The 26,132-nt window shown below is 51.2% G+C and overlaps 1 protein-coding gene across 6 annotated transcripts in view; it reads right to left on the reverse strand.

The window, feature by feature from the left end:
• Window positions 1-26,132, reverse strand: part of GSN (gelsolin) — a 58,044-nt gene that overhangs the window by 12,331 nt on the left and 19,581 nt on the right. For 3 of the 6 annotated variants that reach the window (XM_004483570.5, XM_004483569.5, XM_058302461.1), the window contains 6 exons: window positions 14,384-14,588; window positions 13,497-13,651; window positions 6,770-6,931; window positions 5,079-5,228; window positions 3,862-3,951; window positions 1,417-1,549 (listed from right to left, as the gene is read on the reverse strand). In XM_004483570.5, coding sequence (XP_004483627.2) covers window positions 1,417-1,549; window positions 3,862-3,951; window positions 5,079-5,228; window positions 6,770-6,931; window positions 13,497-13,651; window positions 14,384-14,579 — 886 coding nt within the window. In that variant the 5' untranslated portion in view covers window positions 14,580-14,588. The other 3 variants (XM_004483568.5, XM_071217026.1, XM_004483566.3) reach the window with 3 other exon arrangements.

The following is a 26,132-nucleotide window of genomic DNA, read 5'->3' on the forward strand; positions in this document are numbered from 1 at the left end:
CTTTTTCTTTTTCACCATAAGGGCTTTATTGAGATTTAATTCACATACCATACAATTCATCCATTTCAAGTGTACAATCCAATGATTTTTGGTATATGCATAGAGTGGTGCAACCATCACCAAAACCAATTTTAGAATATTTTCATCACCCTATAAAGAAACCCCATACCCATTATCAGTCATTCCCCATTTCCCCTCAAGTCCTCAGCCTTATTCTGCAGATTTCATATAAACAGAATCACAATATGTGGCCTTTTGACTGCCTTCTTTCACTCAGCATAATTTTCATCCATGCTGAAGCACGTATCACTACTTCAGTATGTCATTTCTTTTATCTGCTCTACCCTTCTTGGACTGGATAACCAAGGTCAGAGACCCCTACAGCTCCTGGGGTCCAGCTGGGGGGTCCTGGCTGATGACAGCAACCACGACAGCCATAAAAACAGCTGTACCTGCTTATGAACTAATATTTTGTGCTCAGATGATTCACAGATTGTATCATTTAATCCTCAGAACAACCCTGTGTCGTCTTAAAGACCATTATTATATTGCCTCCATTTTATACATAAGGAAACTAGGGTCTTAAAGAGGTTAAGAGACTTTACCAAGAACCACTCAGTAAGTGGGAAAGCTGGGACTGAAAGCGGCCCATGGACTCCTGAGGCTCTGCCCCGTACACTCGGCCGCCCTCCTGCCGCCCAGGCCCCTCATCCCCAGTGAAGGGCGCTGCCCCACCACAGCCTGAAGTTTATTCCCACCTGAGCGCTCCTCGTGCCAGGCGAGCTCCCAGCCATCTGGCACAAGGGCGTGTGGGTCCTGGGTAAAGCAGCCTCGAGCCTGGTCTCTCATTCCCTGCCCACCCACCAGCTCCCTGCCTTCTGCCCTCTTCCCTGCCCCACTGGAGGAAGGCGCCTCAGAACCATCTGGGCCACAGTTTTCCAAGGGAATCTCAGAACCAGTCCCTCAAGACAGGCTACCGAGTTCCATGGACCTCCAGTACACTGCATCCCAAACAGAACCCAAACCACCCTCTTGAGAAGCCCTGCAAACATTAGCAAATTAAAGGCTTTAAAGTCCTGCAACAAACAAGCTTGTTTAACATGATCTAACCCAATGTTGCATGAACTTATTTGACCATACACCTTTTTTTTTTAAATAGGATGCCAACTAACTTCTCAAAACACTTGAGAAACAGCAGTTTTAGCTCATATGGAGAATCTAAGGCCCAGAGAGGAGTAAATTGCCCAAGATCACACAGTGAGTCAGACTCGATTTCCTCTCGGGACTCATCCACTGTACCAGGGTGCCTTGGACATTCTCTACCCTCCTTTGTGTGCTGAGTTCCTGGAAGGCTGCTGGACCTCCCACCCAAGGTCCTGAAGGCTGGTTGGGAACCCCTGCTCCTATACTCAGTACCTTTCCAGATAAAGATTTTCCCATCACTGCCATGGTCCAGGATGAAGCAGTCCTCTGACCTCAGGGCCCCCTGGGCGAAGGGGTTCTCATCAGCCACGAGGGAGACTGACATTGTGCCCGCGTCGTTGGAGACCTGCGGGGAGGAAGGGCAGAGAGCGCGGCCTGTGAGTGTCTGCAGCTGGGAAGGGCCGCCTAGGCCTGCAGCGCCCACCGTGAGACTTCCATCACCTTGGCCTGCCCAGTGGGGGTCCCCACGCAATGCATGGGCTGGTCTTCCCCCGTCCCCTTCACCCATCGACTCTACGGAGGAACACCTGGACTTTCGCCATCAAGCTTGAGGCACCTTTCAATTTTTTCCCTTTTCTGCCACATCTGCTGGCCTACACCTGGTATCTGTATAGCAAACAGATGACGGAAAACTGCACTTTGAGGAAGGGGAGATAAAATGCAGGATTACAGGGAGCACAGAAGAATTGCATGGTTTACTGAGAAGATATTCAACCTCATCATTGGTAGAAAATAAAAGGCTGCCAGAACGGAAAACTGGAAAATCTGACTAGTCTGTAGTTTAGTTAATAGTATTGAACCAATGTTAAGTTCTCAGTTTTGACAAATGCTAAGATGTTAAGGAGAAGCTGGGTGAAGGGGAACTCTCTGTACTACCTTTATAACTTTTCCGTAAACCTAAAGTCATTCCAAAATAAAATGTTTATTTAAAGACCTGGGGGTAAAAGCAAGCCCTAATGTAAACTATGGACTCTAGTAAATGGTACAATTATAATAATATTCTTTCAATGATTGTACCAAAAGGTACCATACTGATCCAAAGTGTTAATAAGGGCAAATGCAGGGATATATGGGAACTCTATTTTGTTTTCTGCATGATTTTTCTGTAAACCTACCATTTCTTAAATAAAATAAACAAACCTGGGAAGAAAAAAAAGTATCATGCTTGCCAAAATTCAAAACACTGGCCATACCCAGTGTTCACAAGGCTCTGGATAAAAAGGTACTTTCACTCCCCCATTTGGCAATATGTATCAGAACTTTTAAGAGTAAATGTTCGACACGTATTAGAGCACTTACTTTATGCCAGGCACTGTTCTAAGCAATTTATGTAGTTTATATTATTTTCATTATATAACTCAATCCCTGCAACAACCCTATGAGAATTCTATCACTATCTCAGGTTTTATCCATAACGAAACCAAGGTACATGGAAGTTGAGTAATTTGCACTGATAGAAAGTACCAGAGCTGGAATTCAAACCCAAGCAAGCTGACTCTAGAACCAGTATTTTCAATCATCGTTGACTCGTTATTCAGCTTGTGACCCAGCAATTTCATATATAGGAACTTGCCCTAATGTCATAATTATTAGCACAAGTGCACAAAAGGGACTGATTGCAATTGGAAAAGGTGGAAACAATTCCTCAATTAAGCATCTGCTTAAATTCCATGTTTATAAAATAGAATACTATACAGCTGTTAAAAAAGACCATGTAGCCCCTATTGCAGCTAGATAGTCCTGACCGTGTGGAGTGGGAAAAAGAAGTCCACAATACAGCATGAACATGGTGTTGGAGCCACTTACTTAAAATAGAGATGGGAAGGTGCACAACTGCTACAGAAAGATGCCTGGACATACTTTCATCAAAATGGAAACCATGCAAACATGGTAACCCATGAGGAAGAGAGGGGAGGGAAAGAGAGGTTGCTTTCTATTTATACAGAGTATTGCTGTTTCTGTAATTAAAATATACATCTAATTTAATACTGGTTATATTAAACTAATAAAATTTTGACTTTTATTTCTATTTTTATATTCTTGAGTACTGATCACCATTGTTTTTTACAATGAACATGTATTATCTTATAATCAGAAAAAATTGGAGGTGATGGGAATCTGCACCCCATTTTGTTCTTGCTAGAGTACAAGTCTGGGCTTTCTCCCAGGGTTCAGCCAAAAGAACCACTGGCTTGAGAAATGCTTCAAATCTCCATGCTTTAAAAATCACAGGGAATAAATCACTAAGTTATTAACCCTAAACCACCCACCCACCCACCCAGCCACACACACACACACATTCCGTAAAAATCCCTCAGAGTATTTCCTGAAGACATCTTCCCATCAATTATCTCTTTGGACTCCCAGAAATCCTGCCAAGTTGACCCTACTGCCCTTCTCCCCACTTCCGAGACTGGGAAGCTGAGGGCCAGAGAGAGGACATACGGACATTACACAGCAGTGCGTGGGGTGTGTTACATTTCCTGATTTTTGGCGCAGGGAGGCTAAGAAAAGGCATGAGTGTCCCCTGCAGAGAGGAGGACGCTGAGGCCCTCCAAGGGTGCACTTTGCTCAAGGACCCCAGCTATGGAGCCGGGAGAGGCCCAGGCGCCTCACCTCCCCATCCCACCAGGGCCCCACAGAGCACCCTAGGCTCACCTTGTAGAGCTTGGCCAGCTTGCGGTTGGCTGCATCCTCCTTGGCTGTGTCCTCAGTCCCCGCGGGCAGAGCCGGCTTGGGGCCCAGCACCTGTGAGAGGTGGAGTGATGCGGAGAGGGATGGCATCCTCCCTTGGTAGGTCCTGGGGTCCCGGGAGAGCTCCAGTGCTGGCAGGGTGCATGCAGACACCCAGGGCAGCTCTCCACACGGGAGATCTCCCCTCCAGCGATGCCTGCATCTGCTCACATGCCCCCTATTGGGCAGAGATCCCACAGACCTGCCTGTCAAGAGAACTTCCTGCCCCCTCTCCCTAACCCAGGAGCTCCGAGAGGACCCCCTATTCCTCTGACCCCAGGAAAGCCCTTCAAAAGTTTACTTTATTTATCATTTCCTCCTAGGCCTTCTAGTAGTGATAACTACAGCTACTGAACATATTCCACATGCCCTTAAAAGATTCCATTTAATTCTCACACCCACTCTAGAAGGCACAGATTATCACCCCCATTTTATAGAAGAGGAAACTGAGGCCCAGAGAGATAAGGTAACTTGCCCCAGATCCCTGTGACTTCAGACCCTACTTGGACTCCTCAACCCTGGGCTGCTTTCAGCCTCAACAACCCCAACCCCTACCAAGCCATGGTTGATGTCCTAATACAGGATCTAGAAGCCCCAAACCAGCAGGGGCCAAGTGGCATGGCACAGAGCCCATGGTCTCCTCCTTTTCCTACTGTACTTAGCCTCTATTGACGTGTCCTGAAAGATCAAGAGCTGGCAGGCTCATCAAGCACATGACTATATGGGCCATAAACTACCAGGCTTGTCAAAAGAGGAAAGAGAGGATTGGAACTCAGTTTCCTCTTGTTGACCTGCTCCAGCACCAGGCTTACCCTCAAGGGATGCTCAAGACCCTCCTCCTCAGCCCCTTCCAAGGACCTGGCCTCCAAACAGAGGGTGTGGCCCCAATCCCAGCATGCACCACGCCCTGGGACTCCAGCTCCACCTCTCAGGGGAGTCTGGGAGTTGCCCAGGGAAGCTGTTTCCCACCACTTCCTAAAGAATTCCCATTTGGAGGAAAGACAAGCTGTCTTAAGGTGGAGGAAAAACATTTTTTTTCTTCACATTCACTTCAAAATTGCCTGCTGAATGGAAGAAAGCCGTGAGCACCCTGGCCCTGCGCCCAGGCCCACCCTGCACCTCTGGGATGTGGCCGCAGGTACCTGAAGCATCGCTTCGGGCTCGGCGCCCTCCTCAGACACGTGCACGCGGGCCCGGCCGCTCCGCTCATTGTCACGGATGCCCTTGGACACCTGGGTGGCCTTCAGTCTCTCATATCTGTTGCTGTTGGAGCCACACCACTGGTGGATGTCCTGTAAGACAGACTCCACATGAGGCAGCGCCCCGGCTGTCATCAATGCCCCACCCCAGTAACATGGCAAGGAAGGAAGGCAGGCCCTGGGGATGGGCGTGCATGAGCTCACCTAGTTCTGTGTTTGCCCAGGTGAGGGCTGCACAGAGTGCACACGTGCATGTCCAAGTTCAGTAGGGGTGACCCATGTACACCAGCATACACGAGAGCACATCTGGGGATATGTGATTTTTCACAGGTACAAATACATGTGGAATGTGTATTAAAATGTTTGCCTGCTGGTAGGATTGCCCATTGGTACAATCACTTTGGAATTCTGGCTACAGCTACTAAAGCTCAGTATACTATGCCCTATGACCCAACACTTCCACTCCCAGAAATAAACCCAATAGAAATGCATTCTAATGTCCCCAAAAAATCTATACAGGAAAGTTCAGGGCAGCACCACTTGTCATAATAGCCCCAAACCAGAAAGGAGCCCGAGGGCCCCTCGACAGTAGAGAGGACAAATAAATTGTGGCATAACCACATGCCTGAAGCTTATGCAGCAGTAAGAATGACAACCTACAACTAAATGCAACAATCTGGATGACTCTCACAAATGTAACGTTGACCTAAAGCCAGACATAATAGGGTATGGTTGCATGTATATGAAACAAGCAAAACAAAGCCGAGCTATTTAGAAGGCTCAAGACGGTGGCTACCCTTGTGGATGAAGGGACTAGAAAAGGGCAGGCACAGCCTTCTGGGGTTCTGGTGATGTTCTGTTCCTTGATCCAAGTGTCAGTTACTGGGCGTGCTCACTTCATGAAATCCACCGAGCTGTACGCTTAGGATCCGTGTGCTTTTCTACCTGCCTGTTATACCTTAAAGAAGAAGCTTGTACTGAAAACAAAGTGTGTGCTTAGGTTTGCATGGACATTTTCCTGTATGTATATATGCACAAGAGGCTTGGAATGGAATTTCTGGCCATAGACACTTGCAGCAGATATGAGGTCATATGGATTTGTAAGGTGAAAGTACGCAAAGCAGCACACATCTGTAGATGGGCCTGGGTGAGTGCATCCCATACACATTTTCATATACAAGGATACACAAATGACTACATGTAAAACATACAACTATGTGGGTCCCAGAGCACATCTGAGTTTACATGTGTTATGGTGCACACATTCATGCACGGTGGGCAAGAAGCTATAGTTTGTGCACATACCTAACATGCATTTTAACTGCATGAGTATATGTAAAAATGTATACAAGATGTGCATAAAGTGTGTATTTGAGGTCTATACACCAGTATATGATAAGCTTGAGTCTACACGTGTGGGAGTCTATGCATGCTGGGCACATTTGTACATAGGACTTGGTAGGTGTGTATGTTTCATGTGCAGAGCACATGTGTACCTGGGGGCCTACTACATTCTGTGGCTTGCCCTGCCCAGGCCTTCATATGTGTGCATGTGGACATGTGGGTGTATTTACCACCCCCCCCCCACATCCCCCGAGTCAGTGCCTCCTGGGAAAGGGCAGGTCAGCACTCACGTTGCCCAGGTCTAGGATGAAGCAATCACCGTTGTTGAAGCTCTCCCAGGACACGGGTACCTCCGTGGCACGGACCACACGCCGCCCTTTGACCTGGAAGAGTCTCTGTACCACCACTTCATTAGGTACCACATGTTTGAATCCTGATGCCACGCCTCCTTTCTGCAGAGTCAAAGAGACAGTGTCAGTCCAGGAGAGAGGGTCCAGGGAAGCAGGCATGGGTGAAAAGGAGAGGACACATTGAAGGCAATTCTGCCCTATGGGCCAGCATCTTCCAGCAGCACAGTGAATGTCAGTTAACATAGGACCCTGACACACATTATCTTTTTTGAGCCTGGAACGTACTTATCCCCATTTCAGAACCTGGACTAAGACTCAGGAAGGGAATAAAATTTCCCCAGGGTCACACACTTAGGAAGTAGTAGACCACAGATCTCCTACCACTGCACTCACTGCCAGACCTTTGAATCTCACACTCCACTAGCAAAGACACCCTGGGTCACTTTCCTGGATCAAAGAACTATAAGCATTCCATTCCCCAAACCAGTATTCTCCAAGGGATGTTCTGTGAAATCCTAGTTACTCCAAGACATTCTGCAAGGAGAGGGTTCCATGATCAAATAACAGGGGATGTCTTCTACTCATCTTCCCCCTGACTGATACACAATGCACAGGAGCATAATAAAGGCTCTGGGAAGTCCTATGGCAAGTAAACCCATTTGCCTTTTGTTTTCCACAGCATTTCCCTACTTTATCGAATCACATCCAGCCTGCAGCTCAAGTGTTCTCAGAGCCCACTTTGAAAAGTGCTAATCTAAATTGCTTTCCTCCTTCAGCAAGTCTTCTTAGACTACTCCAGTCTACCCCATCCTTTCTCTCCTCCCGTGGCACCAGCAAGCCCCACCTGGCTGTGTGCTCACAGGTAACTGTAGCTAAGGGACAGCACTCTGATCTTGTGCTCACAAGCTCCTGCCCCACCACTATAAGGCTGGGTGGCTTTGAATAAATCTCTTGCCCTCTCTGAGCCACAGGCCTCCCGTTTGGGAAATGGAAACATAATCCTCTGCTCTGTCATGCTCTGTAATCACCCAGAGAAGGGACCACCAGGAGGGCTTCCCTGTAGCCCCAAAACTGCCCTTGGCTCAGCAGAAAGCCCAGTAAAGACAGTTGGGCCTTCTTGTAAGCAGCCTCCAGCCCCAGGTGCACACCAGCCTGAAGCCCCCAGGGTTTTTCTATCAAATTGGAGCTGAGAAGGTCCTTATGGAGCATCACATTTTGCCCTTAGAAAAACGGAAGCCCAGAGAAGTGAAGTGATTTACACAAGGGCGATCAGCAAGTGTGTGGCAAAGTCAAGGCTTGGTTGGAACTTTGGCCCCTGTTCCAAATCCAGTGCTCATCTCCTTGGTCTATGTGTCATGGGACAGAGGCAGTTTCCAATAAGGCCAGAAATGCAGCCACCCAATCCAAGCCCCTCTCTGCTGCCTCACTTTACAGAGGGAAACTAAATCTGACTCGAGACACACAGACTTAAGGGCAAGGAGGAAAAGGTTGGGTGCTGAAATTATGTGCCTGCCCTTGTGTATTTTGCACGCATCATCTATGAGGGAGCTATCACTACTCCCATTTTTAGATGATAAAGCAAAGCCCAGAAGTGAAGTGACTTGCCCAAGATCTTTCAGCTGATAAATGGTGCAGCTGAGATCAAACCCAGCTATGTCTGAATCTCTAAGGCCCTCATTCTTCCCCTGACTCAGGTTCTCTTACAGCAACGGTCATCAGGATCATCCAGGATGGGAGGCAGGCACAAGTCACTGTTCAGAGCAAGGTCAAGTACAAATTGTAGTTTTTTCTAGTGCTAGCAATTGGAGCGCCCCCTGGTGTCTTCTTCATAGCAGCCTGAGACCTTTGAAGAAAGTCCCCTTTAGTTCAGCAGCACAGCCAAAATGTTCACAGAGCAAAGGGTAGGATCATGGCTTTCACCCCTGGCCTTGCTGCCCACAACTGAGTGTCAGGGCAGTAACTTTTCCCATGGTCAGAGGAGGAATGAAGTTGGGCCTGGAGTGGGACCAGGTCTCAGGACAGCCCAGGGCTGGGATGGTTTTGCTGCCTGGGATCTGAGAATAGAGCAGAATGCAAAGGATGGATCGAGGTGGTAGCGGGGAAGTACGAGAAATGGGAGAAAATAATCGGAATGACAGGTTGGCAAGAATGTGGGGAAAAAAGTGCAACACCCTGTATCCGGCTAGAAATGATTGCAGTGGCTGCTACTGAGCTGTTTCAGGGGTTCAGCCACCTGATTTACGTACGTGCAGTCCTCCCAGCAAGCCCATGGGGTAAGGACTCACTTCACAGGCCTGGAAACGGAGGGCCAAGGAGGTTAAGCTTCGTGCCCAGGGTCACAGCTAGTGGGCATCCGTGCTGGGTTTTACCTCCAGGTTCACTCTTCCAGGCTCCCACCCACCTACCTCGCCCACCAGTCCAGGACCTGGGGACAGCCCCGACCTGGGAACTACATTTAGCTTGAGGTAAAAAGACAGTGAGATTGCAGATCTTTTCCAAAAGGTCCTAGAAGGACACACTGTTTGCACTGATGCCTCAGGGACAAGGAAAGAGGGAGGTGTAGGGCAAGAAAAACCATTAACTTTTTTTTTTAATACAACTTGAAATTATTTTACTTGTTCAAGCATGCATTTTATTTTTATTAGTAAAAAGTAGAAAACGTTTTAAAAGGAAAAGAAAAGGCAATTTTTTATGTAGTAAATCTCAGTTACAAAAAATTCCCTGCCTATGAACTTAGAAAAGAATTCTTGATTTTTAATGATTGTGACCATAAGTTTCCTGATTGATGAACTAATCTATTGATATAGGAAATTACACTTTGGGAGATTAGTTACCAGAAAATAAAAGCAAGCTCATAGAAAGCAGTGGCTCTATAAAGGCAGGAGGAGGGATTTCTAAAAATTTTCACTCTAACCTTCAGGCTTTATTGGTTGTTGTTTTCTATGGTCTAATCATTAGGTGGGAAGAGCCTGGCATCAAATTATTTGAGCAAAATTCAACAGGATAAATGGTTTAAAAAGCCACTTTCCAGACTAAAGTGATGATAGACACACACATGTTGAAAGAAAGAGAAAAAAATTGTACACCGTATTGTATACAATATGTTTATCTCCAGGGGTGGAATTAGAGGGGACTTTTACTTTCTAAAATCCTTATTTCCACAATGTTTGACCTTTTCACAATAAGCTTGTATTACTCTTGTAATCAAAAGTGGAAAAAAAAAATCAATAAATACCTATGTGAAAAAGGATTTTACGCTGTTTATAGAAAAAACAAAAAAGTATTCATCAGACTCGTTCTTCCATCCTCTAAAACTCAGGGATTCGTCTCTGAGAAATGGGATGGAGGAAGGGAAAGGGTCAAGTGAAGCTGTGGTTTCCCAATCTTGCTCCGCAGGTCCAGGGCCCCCTAGGACTCTGCTCAGACCAGATTTCACCAGAACAAAGGGTTTCAAATAACACCAGCCCTAGGGGGTCTCCTGGGTTCGGTCTCGGAGTTGAGGAAGGGGAGGAGGAAGAAAAAGAGGAGGAGCAGGACCTGTGTATCGAGGGATCCTGAGCCACTTGCAATAACTTTGGGGGATCCAGGGGTGGAGGACAAGGCAGGCCAGGCCCCGTGGCCCCGCCTTGCCCCTCCCCAACTGGGAAGAACACAATTGGCTGGGAGGAGGCGGCTTTCACAGAAACAAGTCTTGCGGAACCGGCCCTGCTCCTTGGGGATCTATAATTGATGAGGGCCCCAGGCCGAGAACCTTGGGCTGGGCCTGCCAAGTGCGGGGGCAGCGAACGGCTGCAGAAGGTGGAAAACAAGACCCGCCTTGGCCATTGCGTTTCCCCCAGGGTCCCGTCCGTGCCTTTCAGAACTGAAGCCCCATGTCTAGGCGGGGTCAGGGACCTACCTCCTAGAGCAAGGATTCTTAACCAGGGGTCCACAGAACCCCAAGGGGTCCATGGAAAGATTTCAGGGGGTCCGTGAGCTTGAACTGAAAATTCAGAACAACATTATTCTTATGGGGACGGGTTGGTGTGGGTGAGCCATAAAAACTATCTGCCACTACATTCTGAGAAGGGGTCCATTGTTTTCACCTGGCTGGCAAAGAGGTCCATGGAACAAAAAAGGTTAAGAACCCCTGCCCTAGAGGATTCCTCAGAGCACAGTCCAGGAACAGCCCAAAAGGCACCTGGGGGCAGTGGAGGCTTGCTAAATATGCAGATTCCTAGGTCCACCCAAGCAATGATTAAAGACCAGGGAACCTTGAGGTATCTATTCTGAAACTAGCTGTGTGCTCAGCCCTTCCTACACGGGCTTCGGAGTCAGCAGACCTGGCTTTGAATGCTAGCTCCCTCACTACTAGCTGTGTGACCTGTGGCAAGTTACTTAACTTCTCTGTGCCTCAGTTGCCTCATTTATAAGATGAGACTACTAGTAGTAACTACCTGATGAGGTGAGATGAGTTGAATGAGTAAAGCCCTCAGAAGAGTTCCCGACACAAAGTGACCAATATGTATGTGTCTGTAAAATGATAAACATCCTTTACTAATTGCGGGATCTTAGGTGAGTGAGTTCATCCCTCGGAGCCTCCCGCTTCCTCGTGTATGAAATGGGACTATTAGCATCCACCTTAAAGGCTGTGGTGACAAGTACATGAGATCATGTAGTTAAGGCTCGACATATGGAAGTGATTCTTATTTTCCTTACAAAAACACGGGGAGCCTGTGTCCTGTTCCACAATTCTCTGTTGGCTCTGATGGAACTGTCCTTCTTGTGTTTATAAGCACTTGCATATTTGTGGCCACGTTAGAGTGTCAGGCTATCTCCTAAGAAACAAGTAACTGAGGAAAGACAAATGGACAAACTCCTCCTCACTGGTCTAGTCCCTGAAACCCTTGCAGAGCTGCCAACTGCCTGTGTGTCCACCTATCCCCCCATTGGGCACAAAGGATTGTGGTTCCTTGTGAGTCTGGACACTCAAGGCAAGGGTCCACCTTCTTCGTTGGGACACCCCAGTGCCCAGCCAGCTCCTGGCACAGCGTGGGGGAACACGCCTGTCTTGAATACTGCTCCTGTCATTTACTGGTTATGTGAACCCCGAGCCTCGAGGTCCCTGATCTGTACAATGGAGCTCTGATTACCCATCTCCCCGGACTGTTAAGAGGCTTACATGAAAGAGTGTAAGTTCCTGGTACAGGGCCTGCCGCACGGCAGCAACAAGAGGCAGGTGCTGCTGTGTTTACAGAGGCTTCCTAAGTGTTTGTTGAGTGACTGACCAACGGAGAATGTGTGCATGCATATCCCTGAAGTACTTGCCCAGTCTTACAGCAGTTACAAGGGCGTTACTGGGATCTGAACCCAGACCTACCTGACTTCTGGTCAAATGCACCTTCCACTTCCTGCTTCACGACATGCAAAAAAGCCTGATTTTCTCCAGGCAGGGGGCCTGGCTCCCAACCTTCTCATCTCTCCTTTTTCAAAGGACCAAGACCCCAGAGGGGGTTTCAGGAAGATGGTAAAGCTGGACGGCTCAGCAAAAGGAGCCCTAGGCATGGTGGACTGGTGTACAGGGCCAGGAAGGTCCCAGGGAATCAGCCCAGCTCCACCCAGCCCAGGGCTGAGGCCCCTTTCCCAGGCCACACCCTGCCATTTCCTTCTCAGTCTCATGGCACTTTCCAATTCCCTGTGTCTCACTGGGGCCATCTCACTGTCCCCGAGGACACTGAGAACCCGAAGGCCCAAGAGGGTCAGTGACTTCTCTAAGGTCACACAGTGCCTCTATGGCACAGATAGGGCTTGAGCCCTCTCCTAGACCCCTGCCCATGAGAGGCCGGTTGTGGAGTGGAAAGAATGTTAACAGTCAGATGTGCACTATGGTCCTAGCTCTGATACCGACTCCCTGCATGACCCTGAGCCAGTGGCTTACCCTCTCTGGGCCTCAGTTGCACTGCTGTAAAGGGAAGGATGTGGACTCCACTGTGTAGGCCATCTTACTTATGAAAGCTTGTGATCCTCTCCCTCTCCTGACCAGAGAAACCCCAGCCTTACAAAATGACAGCAATCCTCGTGCCCTTCCAAGGAGCCAAGTCATTTCCCAGCTACCCCTTCACCAAACCCACTCCCTGGCCCTGTAGGGCAGGTAAAACTGGCTCAGTGGAGGGCAGGCAGCATGACAGGGACTCACCCTCTCAGGTCTCCCAGCCTGCTTGGCTTTGCTCAGCCCCAGCTGGCTGGGGACTTGGGGGAAAGAGCTCTGTGTTGACCCTGAAAAGTTCAAGTTCAAAGGGAAGGCCAAGGGAGTCCTTTCAAAGACCTTACAAAGAGCCCTCTGTCGGCAGGGCCCTAAGAACAAAGGGGTATGGGAGCAGAACTGGGCTCAAGGTCCCTGGGTCTGCAAGCCCCTGGGGCTGGGAAAATAACTCTATGAGGTTACGGGGATTTTCTTTTACCCATTTAAAGATATGGAACCCAAAGCCCAGAGAAGAGGTGTGATTTGTCCAAGGTCACACAGCTAGGATTGGGTCAGGATTCAAACCCAGGACTGACCAGCTCCAAAGCCTGAGATCTGACCCATCTGCACACACCATTCCACAAGGCCCAAAGATGAGCTGGCATGAGCTAGTCCCGCCACCGGTGCATCTGTTCCTGCCGCCACGCAAGGTGGGGCCTGACCCACCTTGTACTTGAGGCCAGACTTGAAGTAGCCGAGGAAGGTGGCCGACTCGAAGCCCTGGACCTCGCGGTGCTGTATGGCCCGGCCGTTCAGGTAGTCATCCAGCTGCACAGTGAAGATGGCAGCCGCCCCACTCTCATCCTGACTGCACTCATTGCCTAGGGGGTGGCAGAGTAGTATGAGTCTGGCTTCCAGTAAGTGGTCCCAGCCCTCCGGGGGGAGGAGTCCAGAAGCCTGGCACTCCCCTGGCCTGGCTGCAGAAGCTGGGCAAGCCCTGCCTTCTGTGAGCCCCAGTTAGTCCCTCTGTACAGTGGAGGAGTCCCAGATCTGACTCTTTCCCTATACTCAACTCTCCTACCAGACTCTCTGCACTCTAGGCATGAAATTAGGACTAGATGCATCAGCTCATTTCACAGATTAGCAAACTGAAGTGCTGTGGGGGACAGGCCTGGCAGTCACACAGCAGAGCTGCAGCAGGGACTCCAGGCTCCAGACTCGGAAGGACTCTGGGCCAGAGAAGCTGTGGAAGGGGTCCAGAGTCTCAGAGCACCCACAGTTCTGAGTGGTATGCAGTGCTGTCATCACACCCACTTTCCTTTTTTTTTTTTTTTTTAGGAGGTACAAGGGATTGAACCTGAGACCTCACATGGGTGAAGCAGACACTCCATCACACTCACTTTCAGGACATGGTCAAAGGGCAGACAGTGGGTAAGCGACAGAGTTAGGCTTTGAGCCCAGGCAGGCTGGCTCTAGAGGCTGAGTGTATAACTCCAGGGTCTGGCACATACTTGGTGCTCAGTAATCAGTTAGCTTCCTTGGGTTCTTCCATAACCATCCCTCAAGGTCCGTGCTTTACAGGGTAGGGCTGATGGGGCAGGGGCAGGCCTCACCCAGCCAGTAGTGGAGGTCGTACTGCAGATTCCCGTTCCTCAGCTGCACCGTCTTCAAGATGACATAGGCATCGCCGGTGAAGAAGTCTCCATAAAGGTTGGGAGGCACGGGCACCAGGTCGAACTTCTCCACTCGCCAGACCTGCAGGCCAGGCTCCTTGCCTGCCTTGAGGAACTCTGGGTGTTCTACCACCATGGTGCTGGGCTGGGAAAGAGACAGGGCAGAGCCTGAGCAAGAGGCAGGAGCTCCAGCCAGGGCAGACAGTGCTCGGCAGACCCAGGGGCACGAGGGAGGCTGGTTTCCAGCACTAAGAGCATCTCACTTGAGTCTCTGGCTCTCCGCACCCTGGAGGCAGGTCAAACCCTTCTAAGCCCACCTGTACCAATGAGTTGGCAAACAGGGCAGAGTGTGTGCTCCAAATCTTGTGCCTAGGCTAGCGTTCTAGCTTTCCTTTTCAGCTCCTGGTCTTTTCCCCAGGGATGGGAGGACAAATGACTCCCCCTTCCTCCCTTGGCTTCTTAGAGCCAGTCACATGTGGCAACTGAGGGACAGAGAGGTGAAAGGACTCTGCCAGGGACCCCCAGCTAGGAGATAGCACAGCTGGAATTGCCCCAGGCTCCAAGAGCATGGGCTCCGGGGACCACGGGGGGAACCCTCAGTGGGCTACGGTAAACTGGGGCCCCCAGGGGTTTCATCTGCTCTCCTCCACATCTTCAGTGGCTCTTAGAACCTTAAGGGGCCCTCTCAGAGCTCACAATCCAATCCCACCCTTGCAGGTGGGGAAACTGAGGCCCAGTGAAGGTTGGGGACTGGCCCAAGGTCACACAGCCTGTTTGCTTTTACTTTGGAAGGGGGACGATTTCCCACGCCCCCTCAATCCCCCCATCACACCCCCAAGATGGGCCTAGATAGCTGAGCCCATGTGGCCTCCTGCGCTGTCTGCCTCCTCCCTCCTGCCCCCTAACATCCCACCCCCAAATGCCATTTCTTGGAAAAGGCAGCGAGGACACAGCAGGAACTGCAGGAGCCTGTTGGAGAGGAGGTGGTAAAGGGTGGGGGGAGGCATGCACTGGGCACGACAGTGGGCACAGGAGGGTTAGGCTGCAGCCTGAGGCTAGACGTCAGCAGGGCACCTCAGACCCGAGAAGGGAGCTGGTGGGAGTAAAAATCAGACCAGACCAGAGAAGGAGAACTCATCAGAGGGGAGGAGAAATTTAAAGGTGGAACAGGAGAAGAGGAGAAACCAGATAGGGCTGAGGAGAAATCGGAGGGCAGAGAATAAATCACAGTAATAATGGTAATGGCGTAGGTGACACCACACGAGGAAGAGGAAAGAAATATTGGAAAGGCAGAGAGCAACCAGATGGGAAAGAGGAATGTGAAGTGGAAGAAGAAAATCAGACGAGGGAAAGGGGGAAAAATCAGGAAAGAGAAGAAATGATGCAGGAGGGAGGAGAAATTAGACTAGGAAGCTAAGAAATTAGGCAGCAAAGAGAGAAGAAATTAGAGGGGCGAGGGTAACGATCTCCGGCCAAGGTGAAGTTAGCTTCCAGGGAGGGAAACAGCCAGGGTCCCCGATGCTCCCACCCCCATCCGCGGCGGAAGCAACAGGAGATACTTACAAAGCAACAAAACAGTTTTTCCATTCTAGACCTGAATTACTCCCCTTTTCCTAGCGCTGTATCTGCAAGAACTTACAATAGAGAGTTACTCCAGGAACCCCCGGACCACCCGGGCACTCACCCGCGCCTCGGGCACCCGCCCCTGCGGCGCCTGGGCCGCCCGCGCTGGGGCCGCCCCCCTCGACGCGGTGGCCCCGCGGGCCGGCGGCGACAGCGCGCACAGCGCCAGGACCAGCGCGCCGAGCAGCGCGGGCGCGGGGCAGCGCGGAGCCATCGCGGCGACGGCGGCAAGGACCGAGTCGGCAGCCGCGGCCTCGGGGTCACCAGCCTTAAGTAGCCGCCCGCCCACACCGCCCAGGCAGGGGCCCGCCCCGCACGGAGCAGCAGAGCAGGGCGAGGCTCCCGGGGCCCGCGAGGGGCGGGGATCTGGCCCGGATCTCAGAGACATCGGGGTTTCCACCCCGACAGACCCAGGTGGGCGCGGCCGCGCTGCACGGAGGCCGACCCAGGATCTGGTATCCAGCGGGTGCTAACTCAGTGCGCGCTGAACCTGCGCATGCACGAATGGAGGGGGGCCCAGCTCAGCGAGGCCCCTCCCCTCTCCACGCAAGAAAATGACGAACTCACATCTATGGAAAGCTTTCCACCAACGGACACATCTTAACACCCTTAACAGAGCGGGGACAATGGACAGTCCCGCTTTACAGTGGAGGGAAACCCAGCAAGGCCGCTGGGGAACTTGCCCCCAACGGCACCCAGGCAATGTGTCTGGACAAAGCCTTCGCGCCCTTCCCGCCCCACCCCTCCCCGCCCCCAGCCCGGGCAGCAGGCAGGGCCACCAGCTAAGATGAAACAAGATCATAAAAGCAAGGCCCAGAGAGCTGGGAGCCCAGCGCTCAGCTCCGGGGACTGCTGGTTCTTTCTACTTTACTAAAGACCGCCTTTCTTTACAAAAAGTTTATTTTCTAATTGTCTTATTTTCATCAAAACCTAAAAGTCATATACTTGTTGGCAATTTTTCCCTCTCCATCCCATTTACCTCTTGCCAGAGGCAATCACGTCTACCTCCTCTAGCTGATGATTCAGTACATAAGGTATTCTCCAAATGAGAAACTTAAGGGTTTTTTCACTGTTAGGTGCTACCTATTGCCTCCTCCCCTCTCCCCACCCCCGCAGGAAGATGAGGATTTGGCTCTCCCCCACACCTTAAGAGTCCTGCAGTCCTTTCAGCTAGGAATAGCCCAAGTCACTCACCCAGGCCCGATTCCCACCTCCACCAAGCCCTCTCCTCTGGGCCGCCCAACTTCTCTCTCTTTTCTTTTTTAAAGATTTATTTTTGTTATTTCTCTCCCCTTCCCCACCCACCAGTTGTCTGATCTCTGTGTCCATTCGCTGCGTGTTCTTCTGTGACGGCTTCTATCCTAATCAGTGGCACCGGGAATCTGTATTTCTTTTTGTTTCATCATCTTGTTGTGTCAGCCCTCCCTGTGTGCGGTACCATTCCCGGGCAGGCTGCACTTTCTTTTGCTCTGGGCGGCTGTCCTTACAGGCGCACTCCTTGCACATGGGGCTCCCCTATGCGGGGGACACCCCTGCGTGGCAGGGCACTCCTTGCACACATCAGCACTGCGCATGGGCCAGCTCCACATGGGTCAAGGAGGCCCGGGGTTTGAACTGTAGACCTCCCATTTGGTAGACGGAAGCCCTAACCACTGGGCAAGTCCGCTTCCCCAACTTCTCTTTGCATTCAGATTCCTCCCCTCCCCCGACCACCTGGTGCAGTAAGAGGAAAGCGAACTGGAGAGCCAGAAATCTGGGTGTGATCCACACCTCCACCTCTCTGTAGCTGTGTGACCACTCCTAGATTACGTCCTGGGTCTAGGCCTTAGTCTCCGCATCTACTAAATGGGTATAGCAGTTGCTAAGAATAAATGAGGCTGTGTGTGTGAAAATAGCCTGCACTTAGATAAATGGGAGTTCCCCTTTCCCTTCCGCACAAGCGCTTCGCCCACACCTGCTCCTCCTCCAGTCCAGCTTCTATCTAACCAGGCTGAAATTTGTCCCCAACCCCCCCACATCTTTACACTTAAAGGGGAATGTGGGTCAGATAAAGGGCTAAAGAATCACAGAGAGGAAGATAATTCAGACTGCAGGGATTACTATAAATGAAGCCTTCACGGAGAATGGGACTTTTGGCCTGGACCTTGAAAGACAGGGAGGATGGTGACATTTGGAGATCGATCGGGAAGAAAAGGCATTCCAGGGAAGGGAACAGCCTGGGCAAAGAGCAAGCAAATGCAGGGCACAGCCAGTGACTACGGAGCGGGCCGGCCTGAAACGGGAGCAAGAGGAGAAGAGGCTGGAGGGGGGCAGGGGTCCTAGGGCTTTCGCTGCCACACCAAAGTGTCTGAAGTTTAGCCTGGTGTCTGGGGGGTGGGGTGGGGGAGCCACAGAGGGACACCTGAGGTCTCGGGGCTTAATGTCCCGGTGTATCCAGCCGGCAGTGGGCCAGCTCTGGCCTCAATTCACAGGGCTCCTCTCTACCCCCAGCCATTTGGGGGATTATAAACATTACCGCAGCTCTCAGCTCTCGCAGGCCCTCGGTGGAAGCATAAAATGCAAAGCAATTTGATTCTACCCATCCAAATGTAAAACACACAAAGCAACAACAGTTCTACTTTCTACAGAATGACTTACTGACAAACAGAAAGATACATAAACAAGGATGCTCACTGAAGCATTGTTTGAAGAAAACTGGAAAGGACCCAAGTGTCCTGGTTAAACAAATTACAGGGCCACCACACAATGGACCACTATGCTGCTGCAAAGAAAGAACGTGCTAGATCTGATTGTGCCCAGCACATAGTAGGCACTCAACAAACACAGAGAGATCTCCAAGTGAAAAAGTAGACTGTACAACGGTGTGTATGGTATGTCCCCCTCCTCTTTTTTATAAGCCAAGGAGGGTGAACACCAAAAAATTAAGGCAGTTTGCTTGAAAGCAATGAAGGAGGGGATTTCACCCTAAATATTGCTGTGTTTGCCTGGATTAAGGGTAAGCAGTGAGGGAACTCCTGGGAATGATGAAAATGTTCTAACACTGGATTATGGTGACAACTGCAAAACTGACTAAATCTACAAAAAATCATAGAACTGTATACTTGCAATGGGCAAAATTTTATAGTATATAAAGTACACCCCAATTTTTATACCTGTTAAAAATTGCTGTTGTATGTATCCAGTGCAGGTTTAAAAACAATAATAAAACACTAATATGGAAACAATACATTTGAAAAATAACTCAAAGCGATGCCTGTTCATTAGACAATCTGAAAAATGCAAGCAAGTAGGAAGAAGAAATTTCCTCATCATCCCAATCCAGAGTGAACCTGAGCCAGCAGCTGGCCCCGCTGAGCAGCCCCGTCTTGGGCAGTGTGGCCCCAGCGTGCCTAGTTGGTGATTAACAGAGGACTGCTGTGGCTTGGCCTTGGCCCCAAGGTCCCTGACCCCCAACCCAGGGTCACCAGCCCCCAGGTTAATGATCACAAAGGCCCTGAGCTTGGCCTGGAGCCTGGGCCCTCGGCACCCTGCCCTCTGGGATCCCACAGCCTGGAAACCCTTACTTACAGGGTAGCAATATTTGGAGGTTGTGGCAGGAAAAACCTTTTCTTACTTTGCTCCCTGTCTGGAAGAGGATTAAGAGTTCAGGGAAGCGAGGGGATCAGGGTGCAAGAGACGCTGCACCGCTCCTAGGCACTCAGGTCTGGGGTGGTTTTGTTGACTTGGGAGGCAGCCTGGCTCGGCCACCGCCTTGCTTTGTGAGCTGTGAGCACATCCTAGTTCCTGCCCATTTCTGGGCCTTGAAGAGCCCCGTGATCTCTGACCTTGGGTGTTCCTGTGTCCTGCTGAGCGCCATGCACAGTACACAGCTCATCAGTGGCTACCACAGGATGGAGCTGTAAAGCCCACATCCTCTGGCAGGCCTCTCTCTTTCTGTCATTGGACCCAAGACCCCCACATCCAGCTCACTTTGTGATGGTCCCAGTGTCTCTCTGGGCCTCCAGAGGAGGCGGCCTCACCCTTCCACCCCCAGCCACAACATACAAAAGGCCTTGGCTCGGCCTGCAAGACACCACCCTGTTCTTTTCTGTTCACCCCAAACGCTGTTGTTCTTGATTTCCCAAGCAGCCGGCTACTCATGGGAAGCCCTCTCAGAGCCTGTTTGTTTTCTGGCTCCTGGCTGTTCACTGGGCCCTCCTGGGAGCACCCACCCCTCTGGCCTGGGATTTTGCTAATCAGGACAATGGTCAGTAAACAGAGAAGCCAGTTACGAAACCCGATAAAACTGGACAGGGCCTTGGCAAATTGTGGGGAGTCCTGTGGACTTGAGAGAACTAGTGTTTCAGAATCTGGCAGGCTCAGCTCCTGTGATCAGGGCCTCAGTTTCCTCATCTATAAAGTGAGGAGGTGACTGGTACCCAGCTCATGTTGTAATGAGGAGGCCAAAGGCCTGACACAGTAAGAGCTCCCCAAAACTGAGCACCCTTCTTCCTGAACAGAATCTGGTTTCTTTGAAACAGAGGTCTTTGTTTAGCACGTGTGTACCAAGTGAGAGCAGCACAGTGGCACAAATTTCACAGGGAGATTCTTGCAGGTCTGGGCTGTGTGACCTAGACCAAATTACTCCCCCTCTCTGAGCCTCAGGTTACATATTTGTAAATAAACATAGTGGGACCCAGATGCAGGATTGTTGGGAGACCTGGAACTAACATGTGTGGCAGCTACGTTCATTTGTCCATCCATTCTTTCATAGACAATGGCTCTAAGAACAAGAGGGTGACTTCTCAGGGTCACACAGCAAGTTCCGGCAGAGCAGGCCTAGGCTCCAGGTCTCTCCGTTTCCAGGCCAGAGTTGAGGTCTGGGTCTCTGTGACATAACATCCTGTAAGGGCTGGTTGGGCCTCTGCTTTGGCCAAGTCCATCCTGGGTGTGGACAGCTGTTGGGGGAAATGGCCAGTAGGGCTTGGCTGAAGCTACCTCCAAGAGGCCAACTATTCCCGGGACCAAAGCCACTGGCCTTTTCCCAGCTTCTGGAGCCAACCCCACCTTGTGCTGAGAGCCAAGGCAGAACACTGGGAGCAGGCCCGGCCCCACCATTTCCTGACCCTGAGCCTGAAAACAGTCAGATTTGGCCATGGGTACAGGCTCCAGCCCTGCCTGCCAGCACCCACTTTGGCAGTTTGTCCTCCCTCCGTGGGTGAGAAGCTGGCTCTGGGACGCTGGGCAGGCTAGCAGCTGGGACTATAAGTATCTGTATCCTAATCCCTTCCATACCCCACAGCCCAGCCCCGGGGAAGCCTGGGAACAAACGTAAGTCAGCAGCAGAGAGAGGAGGTCTAGTTGCAGACACTGGGATAGTAGAACCAGCAGAAGACCTGGGGGGACACCAACTTTGATGGCAAATGTCCTGGGGAAAGGGGAGCAGAGAGGCTCTATGAACCCCCAGCCAGAGACAGAATGAGCAGGAGAAGCTACAGGAGGCAGCTTCCTATTGTACAGAGGAAAGACTTTCCAAGAAGGAAAAACAAAATGAGCAGCCTCTGCGCGTGATTGTCAAAGAGCTCTCTAACCTACTACTTCTAGCTGTTTGGCTCTGAGCAAGTCATATCAACTCTCTGAGCCACAATTTCCTTATCTGTAAAGTGGGAGAAGATCCTAGGACCATGCCTTGCATGAAATAGATATTTTAAAAATGTTGGTTTCCTTTCCTTGCTTCCCGAGAGATAATGAGCTGCCCACGGTGCCACAGCCAAGAGGACTCAGATGACAAGCCCTGGGAGTCTAGGATCCTGAAAGAAACAGCAAAAGGCAAACAATGTTTGTGCAGCTGGTCATCTCCTACCAGTCTGGGGATCAAGTTCTGACCTGCCTGGGATGGTGGAAGCTCCCTAGGCCAATTATCATTAGGATGGGAACAACCATGACAGGAAATCATTGTTGGCCACATGCCCCTCCTGTTGCCAGCTCCAAATTAAGCCCGTTTCTGTCCTCAAGCCTCACACAGCGGCTACAGCCAAGACTTCCTCTGTGCTGGGCAGGAAGCAGGTGCCCATTAGTCTGCTTGTCATTTTGGATCCTACAGGCAGAACTCCCTGAGAAAGACAAAAAGGGGCAGGTGCAGGGAAGAGGCAAAGGCAACGGGACCCAGGGGTGTGTTCCAAGCCTCCTGGGGCCCAGTTACCAAGAATGACCAATAGGGTGAAGGTGAGCTACCTTTGTCCAAAGGAGGACAAAGCAATGTGGGGGGAGAAGTCTGGACAGAGCCCAGGTCCAAGGGGCCTGGACAAGTGGCTCCTTCCACAAAACCTCATTTTCCTTCTCTATAAATGGGGTGAGGATTCCTACTCTGCGGGATGGCTGGGAGGATTGAAGAAGGGACCAGCACTGTGTCTGGCATACAGCAGGTGCTCAATAACCATAACATCCAAAAACTGAACCTCCAGCATGTGTCCGGCCCCAACACACACAGAGCTCACAGGTGCCTGTACCCACCCTTGACTCCTACCTCTGGGTTTTTGCATCAAAGCAACCGAGGCCCAGAGGAGGGAAACATGGCAGGAGAGGACCTCAAGCCAACACTTGAAGAGCCAGCCTAGCTACCCACCCCTCCATGAGTCTCTCCTCCCCGTCCTCTGAATTCAGTGTGTTCTGCCTCTACACAAAAGAACAAAGTCTCCGAGACACCGTCTGATCCCAGCCCCTCCACTTACTCCCTGGGTGACCCTGGGCAAGTTACTCAGCCCCTCTGAGCCTCAGTCTCCCAGGTCGAGAATGGGCAACCTCTATTTCAGAACTTAATGCTAGCAAAAATCAGTTGTAGAAAAACTCCAAATGGTAAACAGCATGTTTATGGAGCCTTTTTGCAATTTCTCTTAAATTTTTAACTAAAACTATCAGCAATTTATTGTTCTTAATCATTGTAATTCTAAGGGGGCTTTTTAAAAAAGTCATGAACGGATGTATAGTTGGAATGCTTTTTTTCCTTTCCAGGCTGGAGGATAATTGCAACCAGATGGAAGAACTGTAAACAAGATCCAGCATCTAAAGTGCAGTGCCTTGCACGAGTGCTGCTCTCTCCCGGGTGTGCTCCCAGCCTCACGTCCATCCAGGCACCTGCCCGATCACCAGCATGGCCCTCCAGGGCCCACCTCTCTAGGTGCTGTAGGAATGCTCTGGGACACCCTCGGAGGCAGGGCCCAACCGGAGTCATCCCACCAGGACAGTGTACCAGGGCGGAGACCAGAACTGAGACGCTCAGAGGAGCCGAGGACCTGCAGCCCTTCCAACGCCCCACTTTACATCCACCTCCTGCCCCATCCCCAGCCACTACCATGATCCAGTGACCTCCCTGCTTCCCTGGAAACTGCACCAACTGTCTCACCGCCTCACTCTCCCCACTCCCAGCCCATTCTCCATCGAGGCGGTACTGTTCCCTGCCCAAGGCCCTTCCATCGTCCCCCAGAGCAGACAGAAAGAAGCCAGGGCCCTGAGCTCTGTATGAAGGTCCTCTGTGACCTGGTGTCCACAGGCCTTCGCAGCCTCATCTCCAACTGGCCCCCCAACAATATCCTCTGCTCCATCCCGTCTTGATCCTATAGGACCACAATTTCCTGCCTCCACCCTAGGCAAAGATAAAAGGTCCCTGGGCCAGGAATGAGCCCTGGGGTCTAGTGCAGCTCTGCCTCTGACTTCCTGTGTGGCCTTGGGCAAGCTCTGTGCCTGAGTACTGGTCTCCTCATCAGGGTGGCGGGCCTCTTGTGCAGATGAAACAAGAAAAGATAGTGAGTGCCAGGTGCCAGGAGGGCTCAAGAACTGTTAGCCTGCAACCCACTGCCTCCTCCCGTGCCTCCCGCCCTGCTCTGGCTGCAGCTGTTAGCAATCTGCTTCCTCCATCTCAACAGCAGTGCGGGCTCACACTCTCTCCCTCAGCCTAGAAATGCAGTGGGCAGCTAGGGAGGGGAGCAGGAGTGAGCAAGGCTTAGAGGAAAATTACCCCGCTCTGGCCCCAGCTAACAGGCCCTCACAGCTCCCTCCGAGGAAGGGGGCCTGGGGGTGCAGCAGCCCCTCCTGAGCCACTGAGCTGGCCCCAAGCCCTGACCCCTGTCTGAGCTGGTGGGTTGGGTGGGCCCCACCACTCCTCTGGGATACTCCCACTCTGTGGCATCCAGAGAAACAAGGAAGAAAAGGGAAAAAAACAAACAGGCCTTTGTGGGGAGAGGAAAAAGAGGAAAACTGGCTCCTGCCATTGCCTGCTGGGACTCCAGGTGCTGACATGGGTGGGGATTCCCAGACGAAAAGGGGTCTCACTGTGGCCCAGGAGCCTGCCCCAATTTCATACCTTAAGTCCCATAGGCTGGGTCCCTTGCCCCTGTATCATACACCTGTGCCATGCCAGTGTCACGTGCAACCATGGCTCTCAAGGCCAGGTACCAGGCCCTGTGTTCTCTATCTGTTGTCCTGTGTGTGTACCTTGTGGTATGTACCACAGCACAGAAGGACCATGTTCCATGACTATCACTTATACCTTAGATCATTCTCTGTGCACCCTATCATGTTGCTGCATGAAGCACTCTGTACCATCTCTCACATCCCATGACCACTGGGCCAGGTTCTGTCCCTTGATGGCGGGTGCCATAAACCACGTCCTGGGTCCTGAAGGCCAAGAACTGTGTCCCTTGCTCCATGACTCATATCCGGGGTGGGGGGGAGTTGCAGTGTAGTGTTATGTTTGTAATGGTTAAGGAGGGCAGGCTCTGGGACAGACCCCCCAGTCCCAAAAATCACTTCTGTGACCCTGGGAAAGTTACTTCCTTTCTCAGTGCCTAAGTTTCTCCAAGTATAAAATGGAAATGGTATGATCACCCACCTAACAGAATTGACTTAGGGGATTAAAAGACATCATGCATTTGGGGTTCTTAGCCCAAGGCCCGGCACAGAGTGAGAGGTGGAGATATGTGTGCTCTTATTAGTACCACTGTGTCTGGGTAGCTCTATTACGTCGTGTGTGCTGTGGGCCAGGCTCCCACGACCCCAATCCTAGGGTGCATTTCCTATGCAGAGTAGGACAACAATGCATAAAGAAGGCATGATTATCACCCCCTCCCCCACAGAGAAATCCAAGGCTCAGGGAGGGGCAGTAACTCGCACAAGGCCGCTCAGCCAGAAAGAGTGAAGTGAGAAGTCGAACCTGGTCTAGGCAGAAAGACAAAGAGACAGAAAGTAGAGGAGGGGGTGGCTGGGGGTGGGGGTAGAGATTGACTGCAAACAGGCACGAGGGATCTTTTGGGGGTGATGGAGATGCTCTGAAACTGGATTGTGGTGATGGTTGCCCAAGTCTGCAAGTTTACTAAAGAGCATTGAACTGTACACTTAAAATGGGTGCATTTTATGGTAAGTCAAGTATTATACCTCAATCAAGCTGTTTTAAAACACACCCGTGCATCTTCTGGGCACCATTCTGTCAGAGCATAGAGCAAGAGAAGTGAGCTCTCCATCAGCGAAGATGTTCGAGCAGAGGCTGAGCCAACACTTGGAGGCCCAGCTGGGAGTATCCTTCAGCCACGTGGTTCCCCAAAGCCTCTGCAGACCAGGCGTGCTTCGGAATCACCTGGCAGGTTTCAGAGAACTATAGGCTCCCGGGCCCACCCCCGGTTCTGAGTCTGTAGGTCTGGGGTGGGGCCCGGGAACCTGCGATTCTTAGGCTCAGTCAGGACTGGGAACCACAAGAACCCAACATCCTCCCTTCACGCTTGTGGAAACTGAGGCCAGGCAGAAGACGGGACTTGTCAGACCTGTAGTCGGACAGCAGGAGAGCAAGAGCTGGAATGGGAGCCCCTCTCTCCTCCCCCCCTCTCCCCCTTCCGCCTTCCCCCCTCCTCCCCCTGTCCTCAACCTCTGGGTGACTCAAGGCTCTGAGTCATGAGCAGCCCCACAGAGGAAAGCTTCTTAAGAAAAACAATCCCAGAACAAAGCTTCCCTAGATTTGGGGAACAGAATAGGCCCAGGGGGGCCCCACCCAGCCTGCCAAGAGGCTGAGCGAGGGAGTGAGGAGAGGACACCGGGTAGC

The sequence above is a fragment of the Dasypus novemcinctus genome, chromosome 8 (assembly GCF_030445035.2).
Source record: "Dasypus novemcinctus isolate mDasNov1 chromosome 8, mDasNov1.1.hap2, whole genome shotgun sequence".
Lineage (NCBI taxonomy): Eukaryota > Metazoa > Chordata > Mammalia > Cingulata > Dasypodidae > Dasypus > Dasypus novemcinctus.